Below are 18270 nucleotides of genomic sequence, written 5' to 3'. Positions count from 1 at the left end.
CACACAAAAATTTTAATCAAAATCGTTAGAGCCGTTTTTGAAAAAAATTAACTTTTCTATTTCCGTTATATGGCAGGTACCGTTAGTTTTGGTCATAAAAAAAAAATTTATTTTTTTAGGGAATCACCAAAAACTGCTAACTACCAAGTTTGAAGAAAATCACTTCAATCGTTTAGGCTGCAGCTCCAGATAGAGACAGACGGACAGACAGACAGACAGACAGACAGACAGACAGACAGACAGACAGACAGACAGACAGACAGACAGACAGACAGACAGACAGACAGACAGACAGACAGACAGACAGACAGACAGACAGACAGACAGACAGACAGACAGACAGACAGACAGACAGACAGACAGACAGACAGACAGACAGACAGACAGACAGACAGACAGACAGACAGACAGACAGACAGACAGACAGACAGACAGACAGACAGACAGACAGACAGACAGACAGACAGACAGACAGACAGACAGACAGACAGACAGACAGACAGACAGACAGACAGACAGACAGACAGACAGACAGACAGACAGACAGACAGACAGACAGACAGACAGACAGACAGACAGACAGACAGACAGACAGACAGACAGACAGACAGACAGACAGACAGACAGACAGACAGACAGACAGACAGACAGACAGACAGACAGACAGACAGACAGACAGACAGACAGACAGACAGACAGACAGACAGACAGACAGACAGACAGACAGACAGACAGACAGACAGACAGACAGACAGACAGACAGACAGACAGACAGACAGACAGACAGACAGACAGACAGACAGACAGACAGACAGACAGACAGACAGACAGACAGAATTGCCGGACCCACTTTTTTGGCATTCTCCATCATCGTAATGTCATGTAAAATTGTTATCTCGAGTTCGATTTTTTTTACGAATCCTAAACTTGCCCTATAGTTACGGTGACCATATTTCTAAGAGCGAAACCCGGGACAAATAAAAAATTTGTTGGATCGTTTTTTCAAAAAAAAATTATAATGAAATGAGTTTTCATGAGTCAGAAATCAAGAAAACTGTTTTATAATAGGTACCTATACCTACTGTCAATAACTTCTAAAAAATATTTTTATGATCAAAATTGTGAGTTCTTTTTTTTTAGCATTTTAATTTTATTTTTAAATTTTTAATATGTCCTTAAAAGTTTTGAAATTTAGCTAGGTTCTTTCCTCGAAAAAAAAAATTTTTTTGGTGTTGCATTTCAACCTGACAAACACAAGCTGGAACTAAATAATTGACGAAATTTTTTTAAAAACTTATGCTTTTATTCGAAAAATTAGAAAAAAAATTATTTTAAAACCACTGTTTTCCCGTACAAAGTATTTAAAATTTTGAATACAAAAACAGTGAATGTGGAAATACGTGACAATCACGGGACAAATTACAAAATACGGGACACTTATACATCCCGAGTTTCTTAAATAAAAACCCGGGACAAGCTATAGAAAAACGGGACAGTCCCGGGTAAACCGGGACGGATGGTCACCGTACCTATAGTACCTATATCGCAAGTAAAAAAAGTAGACAATTGTTTTTATATTTTTTATTTTTTAAAATTGTATACCTAAAAGAAAATGAAGAAAATAATCGAATACGCAATTAATTAAGAGAACTTTTAAAAATTGCCCTCAATGCCTCACATCAAAAATTCAAAACAATTGAGCTGCCTGTAAACTTCATTCGAACTTGGATCCCAATAGGTTGTGTCGAAATTAAAACCGATTGGACTTCCCAATTCATATTTAATAGCAAAATTTTGAAGTGAAAAATTTAAACGTCCCTCAATTGTGTATTTATCGGTTCGTTTCTCATCGAATATCAATTTGCTTGGCTGCTTGAAAATGAAGAAGAAATATCGATTCATGCCCATATTTCTTGGTGGAGCTGCACTAACATATTCAAATAAAACTTCTCCTGCATTGATATCATTTCCAGGTATATTTCCAACTAACCAAGGAAGAACATCTCTCATATAGGTATCATCTCGAGATGGTGCATCTGGATCAACTACAACTAAAGTGTAGTAGGAATCTTTATCAGAATTCCAATCTATTTTGGGTTGGTTTATTGTTTCAGTTGGTGTTATATTCTTGCCTAAATCCATAAAGACGCCATTATCAAATTCAACCTAAGATTATATAAAAATGTTAAAGAACTTCGGAAAAATTTGAAATAAAAATTAAACATACCGTAATTACTTCAGGAGTACCTTGAATAATTCCTGGAAAAGCTTCTTTAGTATCTTGCAGAGCTTTATTATAGTCGCCAGCTGCTGCAAAATTTAGGACAACAGCCAATAATCCTAGAACAATGAAGGATTTCATGGTGTGAATAATATTTTTTTAAGAGAAATGTGTTCTCTTTTAACTAATCCTTCTTCGATCAGCTCTAAAAGAGAATTGCCTAAATTACTGAAAAACAAAACCTAATGAAGACAAAATTCGATATAATTTTTATTTTACCTTCGTTTAAGCTACATAATTTGTTTTCGATATTTGAATGTTGATGAATTTTTCAAAACAATTTATTTATATTTTAAAGACACACTTCAAGCTGAAACATCAAAAATATGTTTAACAAACAAAAACTTAAAAAAAGGCGTGTGTGTGCGCATGTACACGCGAAATTGTGTTTTGGTACTTTCCCTGAGCTAAAATTTGAGAATTGTCAATTTTTTTTTTAAAGTGGGGATGAAATGCTCTCAAAAGCTAAAAAAAAATAAAAGAAATTTAGAAGTTTCCATTTTAATTGTATGCATAACATAGAACTTTTAGAATTTTTTTTTAAATCGTTAGAGCCGATTTTTTTAATAGTTTGAGTATCTATGTACAGATTTCAAAAAAAAAAATCATGTGTGCAATTCACACGTGGTAGAAGTGAAACCGTGAAAAAATTATTTTTCTTGCAAAAAAAATAAAAACAAATCTACCTTTTTTTTTTATTCTATCACCCTTAAATCCATGTTTTTTATATGACAATCTATAAGTATAAATTGAATATCATCTGAAAGCTTAGATTACGGTACTTCCTACACTGACTAATGGCTGGTCATCAGCGACAGATCTCCACAGTTTGTTTTGAAGTATTTTTCAAGTTTTTCAATTTAAGATTGTGTATTTTGTAGGGCATTTACCGTTATGTGTAATATATCAATGTAAGGTAATATTATCAGCATGCGTATTAAAGTCAAATAAAATGTTTATGTGCTCTAGATCAAAAGATATAACGTGTCTAGAAAAAAAACATATTTTTACAGTTAGCTCAGGATATTGAATATGAAATTGCTTGCAATTTTGCACAATAATAGTTCATTTAATTACCTAACTACAGTATAAATCTTATATACCTATCTTTTAAAAAAAGTTATAATCAATTTTTTTCTTATTTAAACACTTTTGTACAAAAATTTTCATTGAAATCGGTCGTGTCTCTTAGGGAAAAATCAGACATCAAGAAAAAGTTCTATGGCAAGTAGGTACCTTTAATAACAACAACTGTCCAAAAGCCATAATATAATAAACCTAATTTCCTTAATAACATGTTTTTTAAAGTTTTATTTTTTATTTGGGCTTTATGCAATTTATAAATCTAATTGTAAATGTGTTTTTGGTTATATTAGTCAAATAAAAAAAACCCTGAGGAAGCTGGAAAGAAACCCGCGAAACGTAGGGTAACAAAATGATGAATTAGTGTTTCATTAATTGCTTCCAAAAATAGAGATCATTAAAGCCCAAATAAAACATAAAACTTTAAAGTTCAATCATATGATCAATAACATGTTTTTTTTTTTGTATAATCAAAATCGTTATAGGGTAGAGTTGCCTATTTTCGGCTATTTTATAACAAGTGATTTCGAAGGGGTTTATTCCAAATTTTCGCTCGTATGCTGTTCTAACAAATAAGAGAACAGCATAAGAGCAAAATTTTGGAATAAACCCTATGAAATCCCTAGTTATACCTAACGATTTTCCGAAAGGTGGTCGGACTCTGGAGACGGCCGAAAATAGGCAACTCTACCCTATTCGTTTTTTTTTACAAAAAAACATTAATCATTATGGTCATATGGCAAGCATAGAATTATTTTTTGACATAAATTTCATTTCCCCTCTACGAAATTTGAAGTTATAGAAACATTTTTGATAAACGTTTCTATAACTTTGAACGTGCAAAAATACTTCTGTCCTTTAAGTTTTGAAAAAGGACATTATTAATTTTATTTCACATCATTTATCTTCTAATTCCAATATTATAAACAATATAAAAATAAATAAAAAAACTATCAAAAAATAATTATTTAAAAACCTTGTACATTATGCCAAGAAGGTTTTTGGTTTGATACCAAAAAAACTATTTAACTCGTCGACTAACACCCTCGAAAAGAAAACTTTATGAAAATATTAGCTTTCATCTGTTCTAACCTTAAAACAGGCTACATTATGAATCTGCCAAGTTTTGACCAAAAAACTTTCTTAATTGAGAAAGAAGGTGTTATTCCCTTTAACTCGTCTATTAGGGCTATTTGATGCACAATAAACTTTACCACGCCAATCGTGCCAGGATGCGGACAGCTAGCAGGCTTCGCAACCACTCCTAGCTATCTTTCACTTCCAATAAGCGTTACCGGTTACCACTGAGCGACTTAAGTCGATTTTTGTGACCCATTCCGAGTCTATGCGACTTTTTAAAAAAAGCGACATTTTCAAAATTTTGCTATTGCGATTATTTTCAAAATTTTCAGTTTTCAAATATTGATGGTTTTTCAGACGTGAGAACTTACAAAAATGATGCAAAAAGTTTAGATTTTGGTTAAAACATTAAAACAATATGAATACTCTTTTTTCGCAAATTTTTTTACTTTTCGACTTTTGCAAAATGTATATGGTGGATTAAACAATAGTAGCCACGTCTCAGAAACAAAAATTTATATGTATATTTATCAACCTGTTTTTCCAAATAGCAACTTTTTAGACAAAAACGTGACCTTTTTCCATTTTGGTATTTAGTTTTGCAATTTTTTTTTTATATGAAAGCCACTTTTTTAAGCGACCTTTCACCTATTTAGCAAAACGTTTTTTTAGTGGGTCAAGTTAAAGAAAACACAATAATAGTCCTTCAAAGGATAGTAATGCAAGTATTTATTCTTCTGGTTTATTTAATTCAAAACAACAATTAAACTTTTTGAAAATTTCCATCACATAACTGTCAAATTTCGTCATATAAAAGTTTGCAGCAACAGGTTCTCCCAATCCATATCTCTCCACAAATTCATTAAATGGGAAATTAACTCGTCCCTCAACAGTATATTTATCACTTGGTTCATAATCGAAATGTAGTTTGCTAGGTTGTTTAAACAAGAGGAATATTCCTCGATTTAAGTTTGCTCCTCTTGGTGGTCCAAATGGGAAATATTCAGCAAGAACTTGTCCTGAATTAATATCTTTTCCAGGAATATTGCCAACCTTCCATAACAAAACATAGCTCATAAATGGATCTTCTGGTGAAGGATAATCAGGACCAATGGACATTATAGTATAATAAGCATTTTTATCAGCATTCCAGTCTACCATGATGGGTTGGTTTTTTGCTTGAGTAGGTAATATTATATTGCCCATGTTAACGGATTCACCGCTATCGAAAGTAATCTAGAAAATAGAAAAAAACAAAAGATGCAAAATTTACATCAATATTCTACTACAATTACCTTCAATAATTCTGGAACATTATTTTTAATTATATTTGGTATGATTTTATACTCTTTTAATTTCTTAGTTATTTCAGATTCCGTTGCTGAAGCAACGGTAAATAATGCAACAATTAACAATATAAACTTTTTCATGTTGCTAGAATTAAGGCAAATCGGGATGCGAGGATACGATTTGTTACGCCTTAGAAAGAGTTTTAAAATTATGAAGCTGAAATGCCAGCTTTATATAGAATCTGTCTATTGGTTAAAGTAGTAGTGTATTGTTCATATACCTAAATACCTACACATCTTTGTTTAACTAGTATCATTCACTTGCCTCAAAAAATTGAACAATTTGCTAGGAGCAAATATTTGTTACACGCTTAAAATAATGATAACATTTTGGTCCAAATATAAAGAGAATAACAAAATTTTTTAAAATTATGAACAAGCATGTGTCAAGTGTCAACTTACAGGGTGTCCCAAAAGTTTCATTACGTTCAAACGGATAGGCCATAACTTAAGGACTCTCAGAATTTGGTAACTTGTTTATCCCAAATCTTTACGGCTTTCGATTAAATGCAGTTCCTGTGAAATTTTGAAAAATCCCGTATTTGATTTTTTGGTTTTTGTCATTCTTATTTTTTTTTTTTTCTGACATTGAACAAAAAAATTATCCAAATCGGTTTGCAGTGGTAAAGCATCCTGTTTAGAAATTAGTCTTAAAAATTATTCTAAGAATCTACATCTATGATTGACAAAATGAAGATGATAGGTCCCAGATGACTACCTTGGGGGACATTGGATTTTGCAATACTATGATAGGTACCTGAATTGTATGTGCATCAACTACCACCTATTATCTATAAAACATACAAACATCCGTCCAAAGTGAAACAACGCCGAATTTCAAAATTAGAAGTTATTTCACATACCGTAAGCGAAACAAAGACGAATTTCCACATTTGCCCTTTATTGCAATTCCAAGGGAAATAACAGTCAATTTTTGTATTCAAAATTAAGGGCCCAAATTTGTCTAGAGACATAAATCACAAATGCCATTTGGGACTTATGTCGCTCGTTGCTCTCATCGACACATAACTCCAATGGGACAAGAAAATGTGGGGGTCTTATATCTACCTACTGAGTTTGAAGAAGTGATAAAAATAGAGCATTTCAATACGAAAAGTTCTATGCTCTTAGGACGAAATTTGAAATTCTAGAGTTTTTAGTGGTATCATTTTGAGGCCATGTCGAGATGGACCAGTCTTTTTTCGCTACTGATCTAAGGTTTCTGAAGGTTGGTCCTTGAATTTTTCAATCTTAGCTAGAGTTCTCTCATCTCGAGACCAAAAACACTGTCCCGCCTTTTTCGCGGGGAAGTCTGAGATGGAATTCGAGTGTAGAGAAATACCAGGTAATATAACTTAGGGACTTGTAAGTGAATGCACATTTTTTGGCCAAACAACCGAATCGCTGGAATTTTCTGCATTGCAATGAGCCTAGATTACCCCTTAGTTTAACCCAGTAAACTCTAATGTGGAAGAGATACTTAATTTTAAAAAGTTCTATGGCACTCGTGTCGAACCAAAAATAGATTATTCGAGTACCTAATTAGTTTTTTTGTATTTAAATTTTAAGGTCTCAAAAGGAGAAACATTACAGTTAAAAAATATAAGTTTTTAATCCTTTCACCCCCTGAAACATTTTTTTGAAATTTTCAAGTCCTTAAAAAGGCTTTTCACTCGTGGATCAAATTCAATGCTGACAATAGTGGTCAAACTTGACAGGACAAACGTATCCAACCAATTGTTTGTCTTTGATGAATATCATTTAAAAAGATCTTGCCTTTTTTAAACCATAAAATTTGTGTACGTAGTCAACACGTGCCCCTATTTAATAAATTTCTTATAGATCTTTTGTCATTTTTTAATTTGTTCCAAATTGTAGCTATCTATGAAAACGATGTTATTTAAAGCTTAGAACAAATATTTGCCTTCTCAGCATATGTGTTTAGTTTTATTGAGGCGTCTAAATATCACTCATACACTTGTGTACATTTCTCAAACATTGTTCAAACAATAAAATACTTTATTATTTTCACATACACATGATCAATTTAACATATATGCAATTATTGTATAGTTGGCAATTTTAAGTTTAGGTTTTAAGTGTTAATAGTCATTAGAATCAAACGTTTTTCAACTTTGGTTGAAATAGGTTGTCAAAGAATCATAGTTCTTCCAATATGAACAAGATGATATTTTTAATTGTTGCAACACTTGCTGTTGCTTCAGCAGCTGAATCTGAAATCACTGAGAAAATGAAAGAGTTCAAAATTATTCCAGATCTTATTCAAAGCAATGTTCCAGAAACATTGAAGGTTAGTTTTAATATAATTTTAATATTCATTTAGATCATTGTTTTTTTTTTCTAGGTTGAATTTGATAGTGGAGCAATCGTCAACATGGGAAATAAAATATTCCCTTCTGAAGCAAGAAATCAACCCATGGTTGACTGGAATGCTGATAAAAATGCTTACTACACCATAATGATTATTGCTCCTGATGCACCTATTCCAACTAACCCCTTCCTACGAAGCATTGTAACATGGTTGGTTGGCAATATTCCTGGCAAGGATGTTCAATCAGGAGACGTTTTAGCTGAATATTTCGCTATTTCACCACCAAGAGGCAGAGGTGAACAACGTGGAATTTACCTCCTGTACAAACAACCAGCAAAACTACATTTCGATGAGGAACCAATTGATAAATATACTTCTAAGGGTCGATTGAACTTTTCGGCAGACAAATTTTCAGAGAAATATGGTTTGGGTAAACCAATTGCTGGCAATTTTTATATGAGCGAATTTGATAAATATGCGTTGGTTGTGTTTGATCAGTTACAATGTTGTGTCCAGTATAATTTACCAGAACAATAAACTATTTAATTTTTAACAATAAAAGTCCAAGCTCACTTCAAGCCTTTTGTCGATTTTTGAAAAATTAACATCTTGAATATTAAAAAAAAAACTATTGTCAAAATTTCATAAATAAAATCAGTTAACATTAAAATTCCTGGAATTTTCACTGAGCTTCATTGGAAGTAGATTTTTCTTTTGTAGGTTTTTTTTCTTTTTAATTTAATTTATGTATTTAATTTATGTATCCCAATAAAAATGTTTTATTTTATTTTTCAGTTTCTCGAAAACGAACCTAATATTTTCTATTTTTACTGACTTTGTAGTTTTAACATTGTAGCTTAGAGTTGTCATTTGCGGCCGTCTCCAGTTACCGGCCACCTTTCGGAAAATCGTTATAACTAGTGATTTCAAAGGGGTTTATTCCAAATTTTCACTCGTATGCTGTTCTAACATATAAGAGAACAGCATAAGAGCAAAATTTTCAATAAATTCTACAAAATCCCTAGTTATAAAAATCCCTAGTTATATAGAATTGTAAATTTTGTTATTCTCAAAAATATTCTATAGCAAATTTACAATCTAGTTTTCAGTACTAAAAAATAAAGATCCTTCAGAGTGATACAAAATATCTGCCTTTAATCTTATATATAAAAATGAGTTCGTTAAGTGTGTGTGGCCGATAAACTCGCGTTTGGCTGGTCCGATTTTGGTAGTTTTTTGTTTGTTTGAAAGGTTTTAATATGTAGATGGTTTGTATCAAAAAAAAATAATACCTTTTCTCCCACTTTCACATAGCTGTCAATTTGTACGAGTGAAAAAACACTCAACGCTTCCTGGTGCATCTGTTTTGTCTTCGCCACATCATATTGTTCTCAGTTCTTTGTATTTCTTAGATGCATCCGATGGTACGGGAAAAACATTTTTGATATCATTACTTTTAGCATAAATACGATCTGAAAATAAAAAAGCATTGGCTCTGGAAATTGCAGCCATGTTATTAGATGGTGGCCGTACAGCACACTCGGTTCTTAAATTGCCTTTGAATATGCAGGTTAATGAAACACCTACAGTACCTTGCCATATTATTAGGGCCAAGCGAACAACATACAATTTTTTGGTTCATGTTGCTGAATTTTCAAAGTTTTTGTCGAAATGTATTGAATATTATCTGTCCCATTTACTTGCACTTATCATGTAGATACGGATTGACTTAAAAAAAGTCAAAAAATTCATACTTTTTGATACAAAATAACGTACAATAGGGGATAAGCTCTAAAAGACGTTTCCTATGGAATTCACGCCCGGATAATTACCAGACCGGTTAAATATTTAATTTTTTTGTACCGAGAAATAACGTGACATGCTTAACTTTAATGGCAAGGATCGCATTTTGCATAAACATAGAAGCTCTGATCGTCTGGATAGTACGTAATTTTCTATGATTTGGAGTAGTTTTTTTTTCGTATAAGACCAGACAAGTACGTTAATCAAATAAAAAAACATCCTCTGATCATTATTGGCTGTGCTGCTATTTCAGGGAAAGGATGAGGTTCTTTTTATATTGTGAAAAACGCCATAGCTCCAGACCAAAATAAAAGGAGCTTGGGAACGTTTTGATTCTACGATTTCAGAATAGGCTCGAGACTCGAAGCATCTATATGTATGCAAGACTGGGTCCTTGCCATAAAGTTAAGAATGTCACGTTATTCCTCGATATGCAAATTCAAGTATATTCTCCCGGCATGAATTCCATAGGAAACGTCTTTTGGAGCTTATCCCCTTATGTACGTTATTTTATATCAAAAAGTATGAATTCTTTGACTTTTTTTAAGGCAATCCGTATCTACATGATAAGCGCAGGTAAATAGGATAAAAAATTCTGCAGCATGAACCAAAAAATTGTATTTTTTCGCTTGGGCCTAATAATATGGCAAGGCTTTTTGATACATTATAGTCCTGGTATATCCAATGAATTCAAAAACTCCGTTTGGTAATTTGATACATTGCTTTCATTTGTGCATTTATATAGTTTAAAATTGTTGCATTGATTTCAGAAACATTTTTATTTGTACCAGCCATTATTGCACGATCACTCAGCCAAGTATGATTTTTGTAATTTGTCTTTATACTTGGAAATACACTTTGAATCAATTCATTTTTTGAATTTACACTGAAAAAATTGTTTTGAAGTGTAATTCGGTCTTCCGAATCAAGTGCCGCTATTCCATTAACAATGTCCAATAACTGCATAAATTACAATAAATTGGTTAATGTTCATTACAATAAACCAGTTTTTTTCGGTTTAAATGTATTTTCAAACAGGTTCTATTTTTTTAAAAAGGACACTCAGCGAAGCGGGTGTTGGTTAGCTAGTATTTAATAAAATTGGTAAGGTTTTGAACGAGGCATAAAAGCAGTTTTGTTGAAATTACTGAAGGCCGTTTCCGAGAAAATTTAAATATCTCGAAATCGTTTATGATAGGTTCACATTCTAAAGCCCTGTACGAAGCTGAAGCGAAACGAAAAATTTTCAAAAAATATCATCGAATATTCTGTCAAAGTCAAATAAAAAAAAATTCAAAATTAATTTAAAATCAAGAAAAATCAACAGAAAATAATTTTTAAATCAAGAAATAAATAAATTAAAAGTGAAGAACCCGTCAACACTGCTCTTGGAGTCAAGAAAAATGCACAGGACAGTAAAAAGTAAGTGACAAATGAGTGAAAACTCTCCAATTTTTCGCTAGAGCTGCGTACTCAAAAACGAAAAGCAAAACGAAATTTTTCGTTACGCTATTGTTGTATGGAAAATTTCGTTTCGCTTCAGCTGAGTAGTAGGCTTAAAGGAGTAAAACGTGATAGGGTCGCTTATTGAAAATTAAATTTTTTGAAAATTTGTGTTTGAAAATGTATCATTCAAAAACTATAGGTACATTCAAAATACCGACTTTATTTCTTTGTCCATATTTTTCTTCTTCTTCTTATTTTCATGTTAGGGGCAATTTTTCGTTCACTGAATATACGAGAATCATCCCACCAATTCATCATCCTACGCTTATGCAATGATTGATATCGTTATCAATCAATGCACTGATCTACAACCTTATAGGACTTGGCTTTTCAGAACAGTTGATAAAGATAAATCAAACATTTTCTTGGAAATTGTATCTTTTTGTACAGGTTTCCAGCGATAAATACGACACATCAAGGTTGAAGTACCGCAAGGGTCAAAGCTTGGACCTTTTATTTTCAACGTATACACCACTAAACTCGTCAGGAACAATGATTTAGCTGTATGCATCGTCGATGATAATAGCCCGTAGAGTGAATCACCACTTCTCTAATCGTTGAAAGTACTATACCTAAAATGGCTCTGAAGATCAACGCCAGCAAGTTAGAACAAGGACGAGGGATCAAAGAAGAAAAATTGAAAGAATTCGGAATATTATAATCTGGTTTCCATTGATGGAAAAGCTACCATAAAACATCATACATAAAATCAATGAGAACCACATTGATTTAACTATTATTTGGAATGATTTTGCGTTGAAGATGAACATTCTAAAATCAACGTTGGAAAAAGGTTAATTTTTTATGTCTTCGTATCTTAAAGTCACATAAATCAAAGTAGTTTTCATATTTGAAAAAAAAAGACGTTTCAACTTCAATTTATTTTTTCCATCAGTGTATAAATTTCACCAGCCAGATGAAGTTCAACAAACACTCTGCAGCTGTTTTGAAAAGCACCAGTTTCAAACTATTCAAAATGAAATTCTCAGAGTTTACACTGGACTTTATGGGAACTCTCTAAGCCAGGCATGTCAAACTTGCGGCCCACATCGTATATTTGTGCGGCCCAAGCTTAATTTAGGTACAACTTGCATTTTCAATTTTTACATTTAATTTTAGTTATAAAATAAAATTTAAATGTCTCTAATGAACACGAACAAACCGGGGAATCCAATAAAATTGTTTTGAATTTCTCCATTTCAACACGATGTTCACTGCAGAGATTTTAACGTTTTGCTATTTATGTCGCAATGGAGAATTTCCAGCTTATTTGAGTTCTTGATGGGTGAAAAGGTAAACAAACATTTTTTGTATTGAAAACAAGCTTTTTTTTGCTGTATTTAGTATTGGAGTGCAGTTTGACCAATGGGAAAGCAGTGAAAAAGTTCCATACGATTTGTTTCATCCTAAGTGAATTTTTGGGAATAAGCTCTGAATTTGTTTATTTGTACAAAATATTTAAGGTCCATTTTCTTCACTCGGAGTTGAACATAACTTGAGAAGTTTTAATATAAAAATTCTCAAGTTTTGTTCAACTCCGAGTGAAGAAAATGGACCTAAGTCGACTTCCAAGCAACCGAAAATTAGATTTCCAGTCGACTTGCAGTCGCTACTTTTTTCTTAAATGAACACCAATGCAAATATTTTCGCTACTTTGTCCCGAAAAATCCATCCTTTTTTAATCTCTTTTTGAGACGGGTTTATAAATATATAATCAGTACGTAATCATTTGCAAATGGAGCTAATCGAAATCCAGTGTGGCTCCGTTTAAAGATATAAATTCGATGAAGCTGGGATACCTGAATTTTACAAGTATCTAACAAGCAGATTTGAGAACACTCGAAAATTGGCATATGAAATCATTTGTATGTTTGGAAGCACTTCATCGATGCGAGCAGCAGTTTTCACTTATGAATCGAAATGAGTCACCTGTTAAATCCAGAATAACAGATCTACGCCTTGGGTCTGTTTTAAAAGTAATAACTTCTAAAAAATTTTCATCACAAGTAGAGAAGATGGTACAGAAAAGAGATGCCAAGTGTCAGGCAGAAAACATTAATATTACTACATATTGTTCTTGTTCTTTTATAAAAATAAATCTGTTTCGTAAAAATTCTAATATCTTTTTTTTTGCGGCCCATAGAAATTTAGATCCTGCTATTTTGGCCCGTGAATGCCATTGAGTTTGACAAGCCTGCTCTAAGCAGAAAGTAATTACTGGCCAAAGAAGAAGATGTAAGAGGATATCTGATATCACACCAATTGATTAACAAATGATGAAACTTATCTGGAGAATTTTGAGAAACCCCGAAGAATCCAAACCCGGAAGTGCAACAGCTACTACAGCATGATATACTAACCAGCCAACGGTATCTACACTCTACAGGGAACAACGATGCCAGGTTCTTGCATGTACTTTTTTAACAAAGGAAAACCTTTCTACGATACAGCACACAGTGGGATAAAACCTGAAGAAAAAAATCTAAGATTACTCGATTCATCAAATCTTTTTCCAAAATTCTGACGGTATTTCGTTTCGTTTCTGGTCAATTTCAATTCCACAAAACTCAAAAAGCTGGTTTTAAAGACAACAACCTCAACTGTGAAGAGAAGTGCTTATATTTTGTTCCCCCGCATTCAATACAATTGGGAAGCAAAGTTATCTATAAACACCGAAAATAGACTTGGGTCCAAAGTGCAGCCTTGTCTGACTCCTTATTCTCACTCACAATAACAAAACTGTTCTACAATTACAAGCACTAGATGGTGCTCCTTGCTAATCCTTATGAAATGTCATACCTCAACGCCCCAAAAGAAATATAACTTCAAAAAATAATAGATTTGTCCTTCTTTTATTTCATAGTAAAATAAACACTTTTGCTAAGAAATCTCCTTGTTTTTCAAAATTTATTTTTACATACATTTTATAAAAGTAAGATTGGAAGATTTTTTTTTAACAAAATGATGATGATCAATTTAAAAATTTACATTTAAGGTTTGTTATATTCTATACAACAATTCAATTTTTTATAAGTAAGCAAAACAGAATCATCATATTGAGATTTATAGAAGTTACCAAATAAAGGTTCTCCCAAATTGTAATCGGACACAACTTTCTCGAGGTCAAAATTTTGACGTCCTTCGAAATGACGATCGTCTATATGCTCAATATCGAAATCAAGCTTTTCAGGTTGTTCAAAAATCAAACTGGCATAACGATTAAAACCTACTCCTTTGGGTGTTGCTGGTGGAAGATATTCAAAAATAACGTCTCCAGAACTAACATCTTTTCCGGGAATATTTCCAACCATATGAGTATTGAGTAGAGCATTGAATGGATCATCTGGTCCAGGTGCATCAGGATCAAGAGTTACAAGGAAGTAGTACTTATTTGGATCAGCTTTCCAATTAAATTTTGGTTCAAATTGGGCTTCAGTTGGTGTTATTTCATTACCCAAATTAGCTGTGATACCGGTTGCGAATGTAATCTTTGGAAAATTTATTAGAATTTTAGATTTTGTTAAGTTTTCTTAAGAATTTACCTCTAATAAGTCAGGAACATCTTCAGAAATCACATCTGGAATAATATCATCCTCCTTCATACGTTTTGTAACTTCAGGGTCATCTGGGCGTGCATTGCAAAAAACTGCAGAAAACAGCAAAACTGACAACACAATTTTATTCATGTTGCTTAAATTGTGGACTTCTAAGAAGGATACCACAAGTGATCTCTATTAAATTGAGACTGAAAAATGAATTTGATTTCAAATAACATGTAAGCTTCTAATATTCTTGAATTTGTTATTTTCTTGTATCATTCATTGGCGTCATTTTAATGAAGTTTGTTTTAAAACACCTGCGTGCGTTAAAATATAAGCTTTAAACAAATATTGGTATAAAACATACCTAATCTTGGTATATAAATATGTAAGTCACGAGGTTGAATATTTTTCGGGGCAGACAGTTTGAATTTTAGATTTATGAAACTTTTGTTACGTTTCGAAAATATCTATCTATGAAATTAATTAAAAGTCTTTTGTTCATTTATTTTACACTAGCAAACCAGGTCAGCCTTCGCACGAACAAATCAATTTTGGCAGAAATCTACTTTGTACATCTACTCTATTAAGTGCAATGATTTCTTTACAAATAAAAATGTGATTTTTTAAACGTTCGGTTTTTAATTTTCCAAAAAAATAACATAAAAAAATTTCAAAATTGTTAAAAATATTTTAAGTTTTTTGAAAAATCAATTTTTTGAAATCAGATCGACGACGAATGCTTTAGAAATTTTGATTTCATGTGTCAGATTATAGTTTCTTAAGTTTGGCACTCCTATATATTTTTGTCATGCATTTTATTCTTTTAACCCTTAGCAATAAACAATAAAATAAATGTAAAAAAGCGAAGCAACGCCAGAACGAATGTGCAAGTCCAAAGAAAAAACCAAAATTTTGTCGTATGAAACATGGAAATAGTTTACTTGTTTACATTTTTAAAGTTTTTTTTTTTCATTTTTTTGTTCATTTAACATCCTAAAGTGTGTATGAATTATTTGTTTTAACTTAAAGTAAATCATGGTTTTAAATAAAAACACTGTTTACTCAAATGATTAATTAACAAAGAATAGTCGAAACTAATTTGATAAAATTATTTATTTGAACACCTGTAAGAGATTTTTCAAACTTTATTTTCTTATCAGACAATTTAGTAATTAAAAGCTGAAAACATGATGAATGGGTTTAAAGGAAAACAAATTTAAGTTCATTAACATCACGTCAAAAAGTCCGCCTCTTATTTGCGACATATTTATTTTAGGGCAAGTTTAGGATTTGAAAAAAAAAAAATTTAACTCGAAATAACAATGAGGATTGACGATAGGATCATAGAGAATATGGAGTGGGTCTCAGGTCCCGCAATTCTTCATTTCTGACTTTCTCATAATAGTCTCTAAGAGTCCACAGCAAATTTTGGGAGTTGAGATATAACCAAAATGTGAATAGGCAGTGTTATAGTATTTTGCGTTCTTATAACGAATTCAAAAGTCTGACAGCTTTAAATAGCGGTTTAATATTGGAATTCGATTTCAATTTTGAAAACACTTGGTAATAATGGTCAAATGTGGGATTGAGGCCTTCAAGGAAAAAGTTACTGCAAACTAATTTTAGGTTTTTCTTTACGCTGTCTTGAAGGGAGTAAAGTTATCAAAAATGTTGTTAAGGCTTGTGAAGGTAAAAAGTTAATACCTATTAGATATTTAAAAGGTATTTTTTGAAGCATCAAACTTAGTTTGGAACTAAAATTATGTAGATCATCAATTATTAGACATTAAATTTCCATTGAAGTTATAACCTTTATTTTTATAAAGGAGCTTTAAATTCAGGATTTCGTCTAAGTTACAGCATTAAATCAGCATCAAATATTGTATGTTCAGATTTTGGAACTATTTTTGCTGTATTTACGTCATGGAAAAATTTAGTATCTAAATTGGATCAAATTCCTGCATTCTCAAATTTTGGAATTTCCTAACTTTTTTTTTGTCGGAGTGAAGTCATCAAAGACTATTTTTTGGCCTATAAAACGGGAATGGATAGCGATTTGAAAGTTTTGATTTAACTTTTTGAAGAGTTGATTATCTCAAGTTTATATATAGTTTGGCATTTTTAGTTTCTCCAAAATGATGCATCTGTTGCTGTAGATTTTATGGTCAAATCAAACCATTTTTTTTTTTTTTTGCTTATATTTCATAAAACAAATGATAGCAAAAGATTCTCTAGGTAATTTAAGGAAAAAAAATATAGGGGAGTAAGCGACAATCTTCCATCGTTTTAGCGATAAATGCAATTGTCTCACAATCTGACTTCAAACACAAAAAAAATATTTTGAAAACAACGGCAACACCTACAATATTTTAAAATACATTTTTAAAAATCCAGAAGCTCATTCTTATCTCTTAAATTTAAATCTCCTAAATTTAATTAAGAGTTTTTGAAAAAATGTTCCTCAAACTCAGAATTAAAAAAAAAATGTTATTAAAAAACTTTAAAATGACTTTTTTCCAAACTTTTTCTAATAAAATAAAGAATAAAAATAAGAATATTTAAAAAAAAAAAAGAAAAGGTAATATATATCACACTTTTGAAAAAAAAATTAAAAATTACTTCAATTTCAATGGGTTTATTTGATAAAAACTGAATTTTTGCATTGATTTTCTCAAAGATTTTGGCAAAAAAGAACTTTAAACTTTTGCTATTTAACTTTCAACAATAAGGGCTATTGAAAAAATTAACTTTATATTTAAATGTTGAATTAAAAAAAAAATAAGTTAAATTTTATTTTCAAAACTTCTTTTAAAAAAAGTTTTTCGAAAATGAAATACTTTTTAATTTTTTTCATTAACTGTAATACATATTGACATTTCCTTTTATAATTTCAAATCATAATAAATGTGGCCTAAAAAATTTGAAAAATAAATGCATTTTATATTACGAAAAAGTTTTAAAAACGACATTTTAAAACTTTGTCAATAATTTTGTTTTTTTTTCAAAATCTGAGTTCAATTACCATTCTTTCAAAAGTCCTTATTCAATTGACTTAATTTTAATTTTACAAATGTGACTAAGCTTCAAGCTTTTTAAAAATGTATAATTAAATATTGTAGGCGTTGCCGTTGTGTTCAAATATTTTTTTTTTTGTGTTTGAAGACAATTAATAAGAAAATTGCATCTATCGCTTGAACGATGGAAGATTGTTCCTCACTCGTAAATATTTTTATTCCTTGAATTTCCTAGACAATCTTTTGGCATCAATTAATTTATGAAATTTAAGAAAAATTT

General features: G+C 31.4%; 4 protein-coding genes across 4 annotated transcripts in view; 1 reads left to right on the top strand and 3 right to left on the bottom strand.

Moving 5' to 3' along the window:
- Positions 1-18270, bottom strand: part of LOC129914005 (stage VI sporulation protein D) — a 208497-nt gene that overhangs the window by 171555 nt on the left and 18672 nt on the right. The gene's annotated exons all lie outside the window — the stretch shown is intronic.
- LOC129913324 (protein D3-like) lies at positions 5174-5874 on the bottom strand. Its single transcript, XM_055991932.1, has 2 exons — positions 5740-5874; positions 5174-5680 (listed from the first exon to the last, which is right to left on the bottom strand). Exons 1-2 carry the CDS (start codon positions 5872-5874, stop codon positions 5174-5176), a joined length of 642 nt encoding a protein of 213 aa, XP_055847907.1.
- Positions 7979-8662, top strand: LOC129913323 (putative odorant-binding protein A5). The gene is made up of 2 exons (XM_055991931.1): positions 7979-8104; positions 8159-8662. The coding sequence occupies exons 1-2, from the start codon at positions 7979-7981 to the stop codon at positions 8660-8662; spliced, it is 630 nt and encodes a 209-aa protein (XP_055847906.1).
- LOC129913322 (protein D3-like) lies at positions 14425-15120 on the bottom strand. Its single transcript, XM_055991930.1, has 2 exons — positions 14977-15120; positions 14425-14922 (listed from the first exon to the last, which is right to left on the bottom strand). Exons 1-2 carry the CDS (start codon positions 15118-15120, stop codon positions 14425-14427), a joined length of 642 nt encoding a protein of 213 aa, XP_055847905.1.

The sequence above is a fragment of the Episyrphus balteatus genome, chromosome 3 (genome assembly GCF_945859705.1).
Source record: "Episyrphus balteatus chromosome 3, idEpiBalt1.1, whole genome shotgun sequence".
NCBI classification, from domain to species: Eukaryota; Metazoa; Arthropoda; class Insecta; order Diptera; family Syrphidae; genus Episyrphus; species Episyrphus balteatus.
The sequence above is the reverse complement of the archived record's forward strand: the minus strand, read 5'-3'. Positions and strand labels throughout refer to the sequence as shown.

What these genes read in the sequence shown, in the direction of transcription:
- LOC129913322 (XM_055991930.1), bottom strand. Translation starts at nt 15,120, where the DNA reads ATGAATAAAATTGTGTTGTCAGTTTTGCTGTTTTCTGCAGTTTTTTGC. An exon ending in ATGTTCCTGACTTATTAGAG is followed by an intron (nt 14,923 to 14,976) that starts GTAAATTCTTAA and finishes AATTTTCCAAAG; the next exon opens with ATTACATTCGCAACCGGTAT.
- LOC129913324 (XM_055991932.1), bottom strand. Translation starts at nt 5,874, where the DNA reads ATGAAAAAGTTTATATTGTTAATTGTTGCATTATTTACCGTTGCTTCA. An exon ending in ATGTTCCAGAATTATTGAAG is followed by an intron (nt 5,681 to 5,739) that starts GTAATTGTAGTA and finishes TCTATTTTCTAG; the next exon opens with ATTACTTTCGATAGCGGTGA.
- LOC129913323 (XM_055991931.1), top strand. Translation starts at nt 7,979, where the DNA reads ATGATATTTTTAATTGTTGCAACACTTGCTGTTGCTTCAGCAGCTGAA. An exon ending in ATGTTCCAGAAACATTGAAG is followed by an intron (nt 8,105 to 8,158) that starts GTTAGTTTTAAT and finishes TTTTTTTTCTAG; the next exon opens with GTTGAATTTGATAGTGGAGC.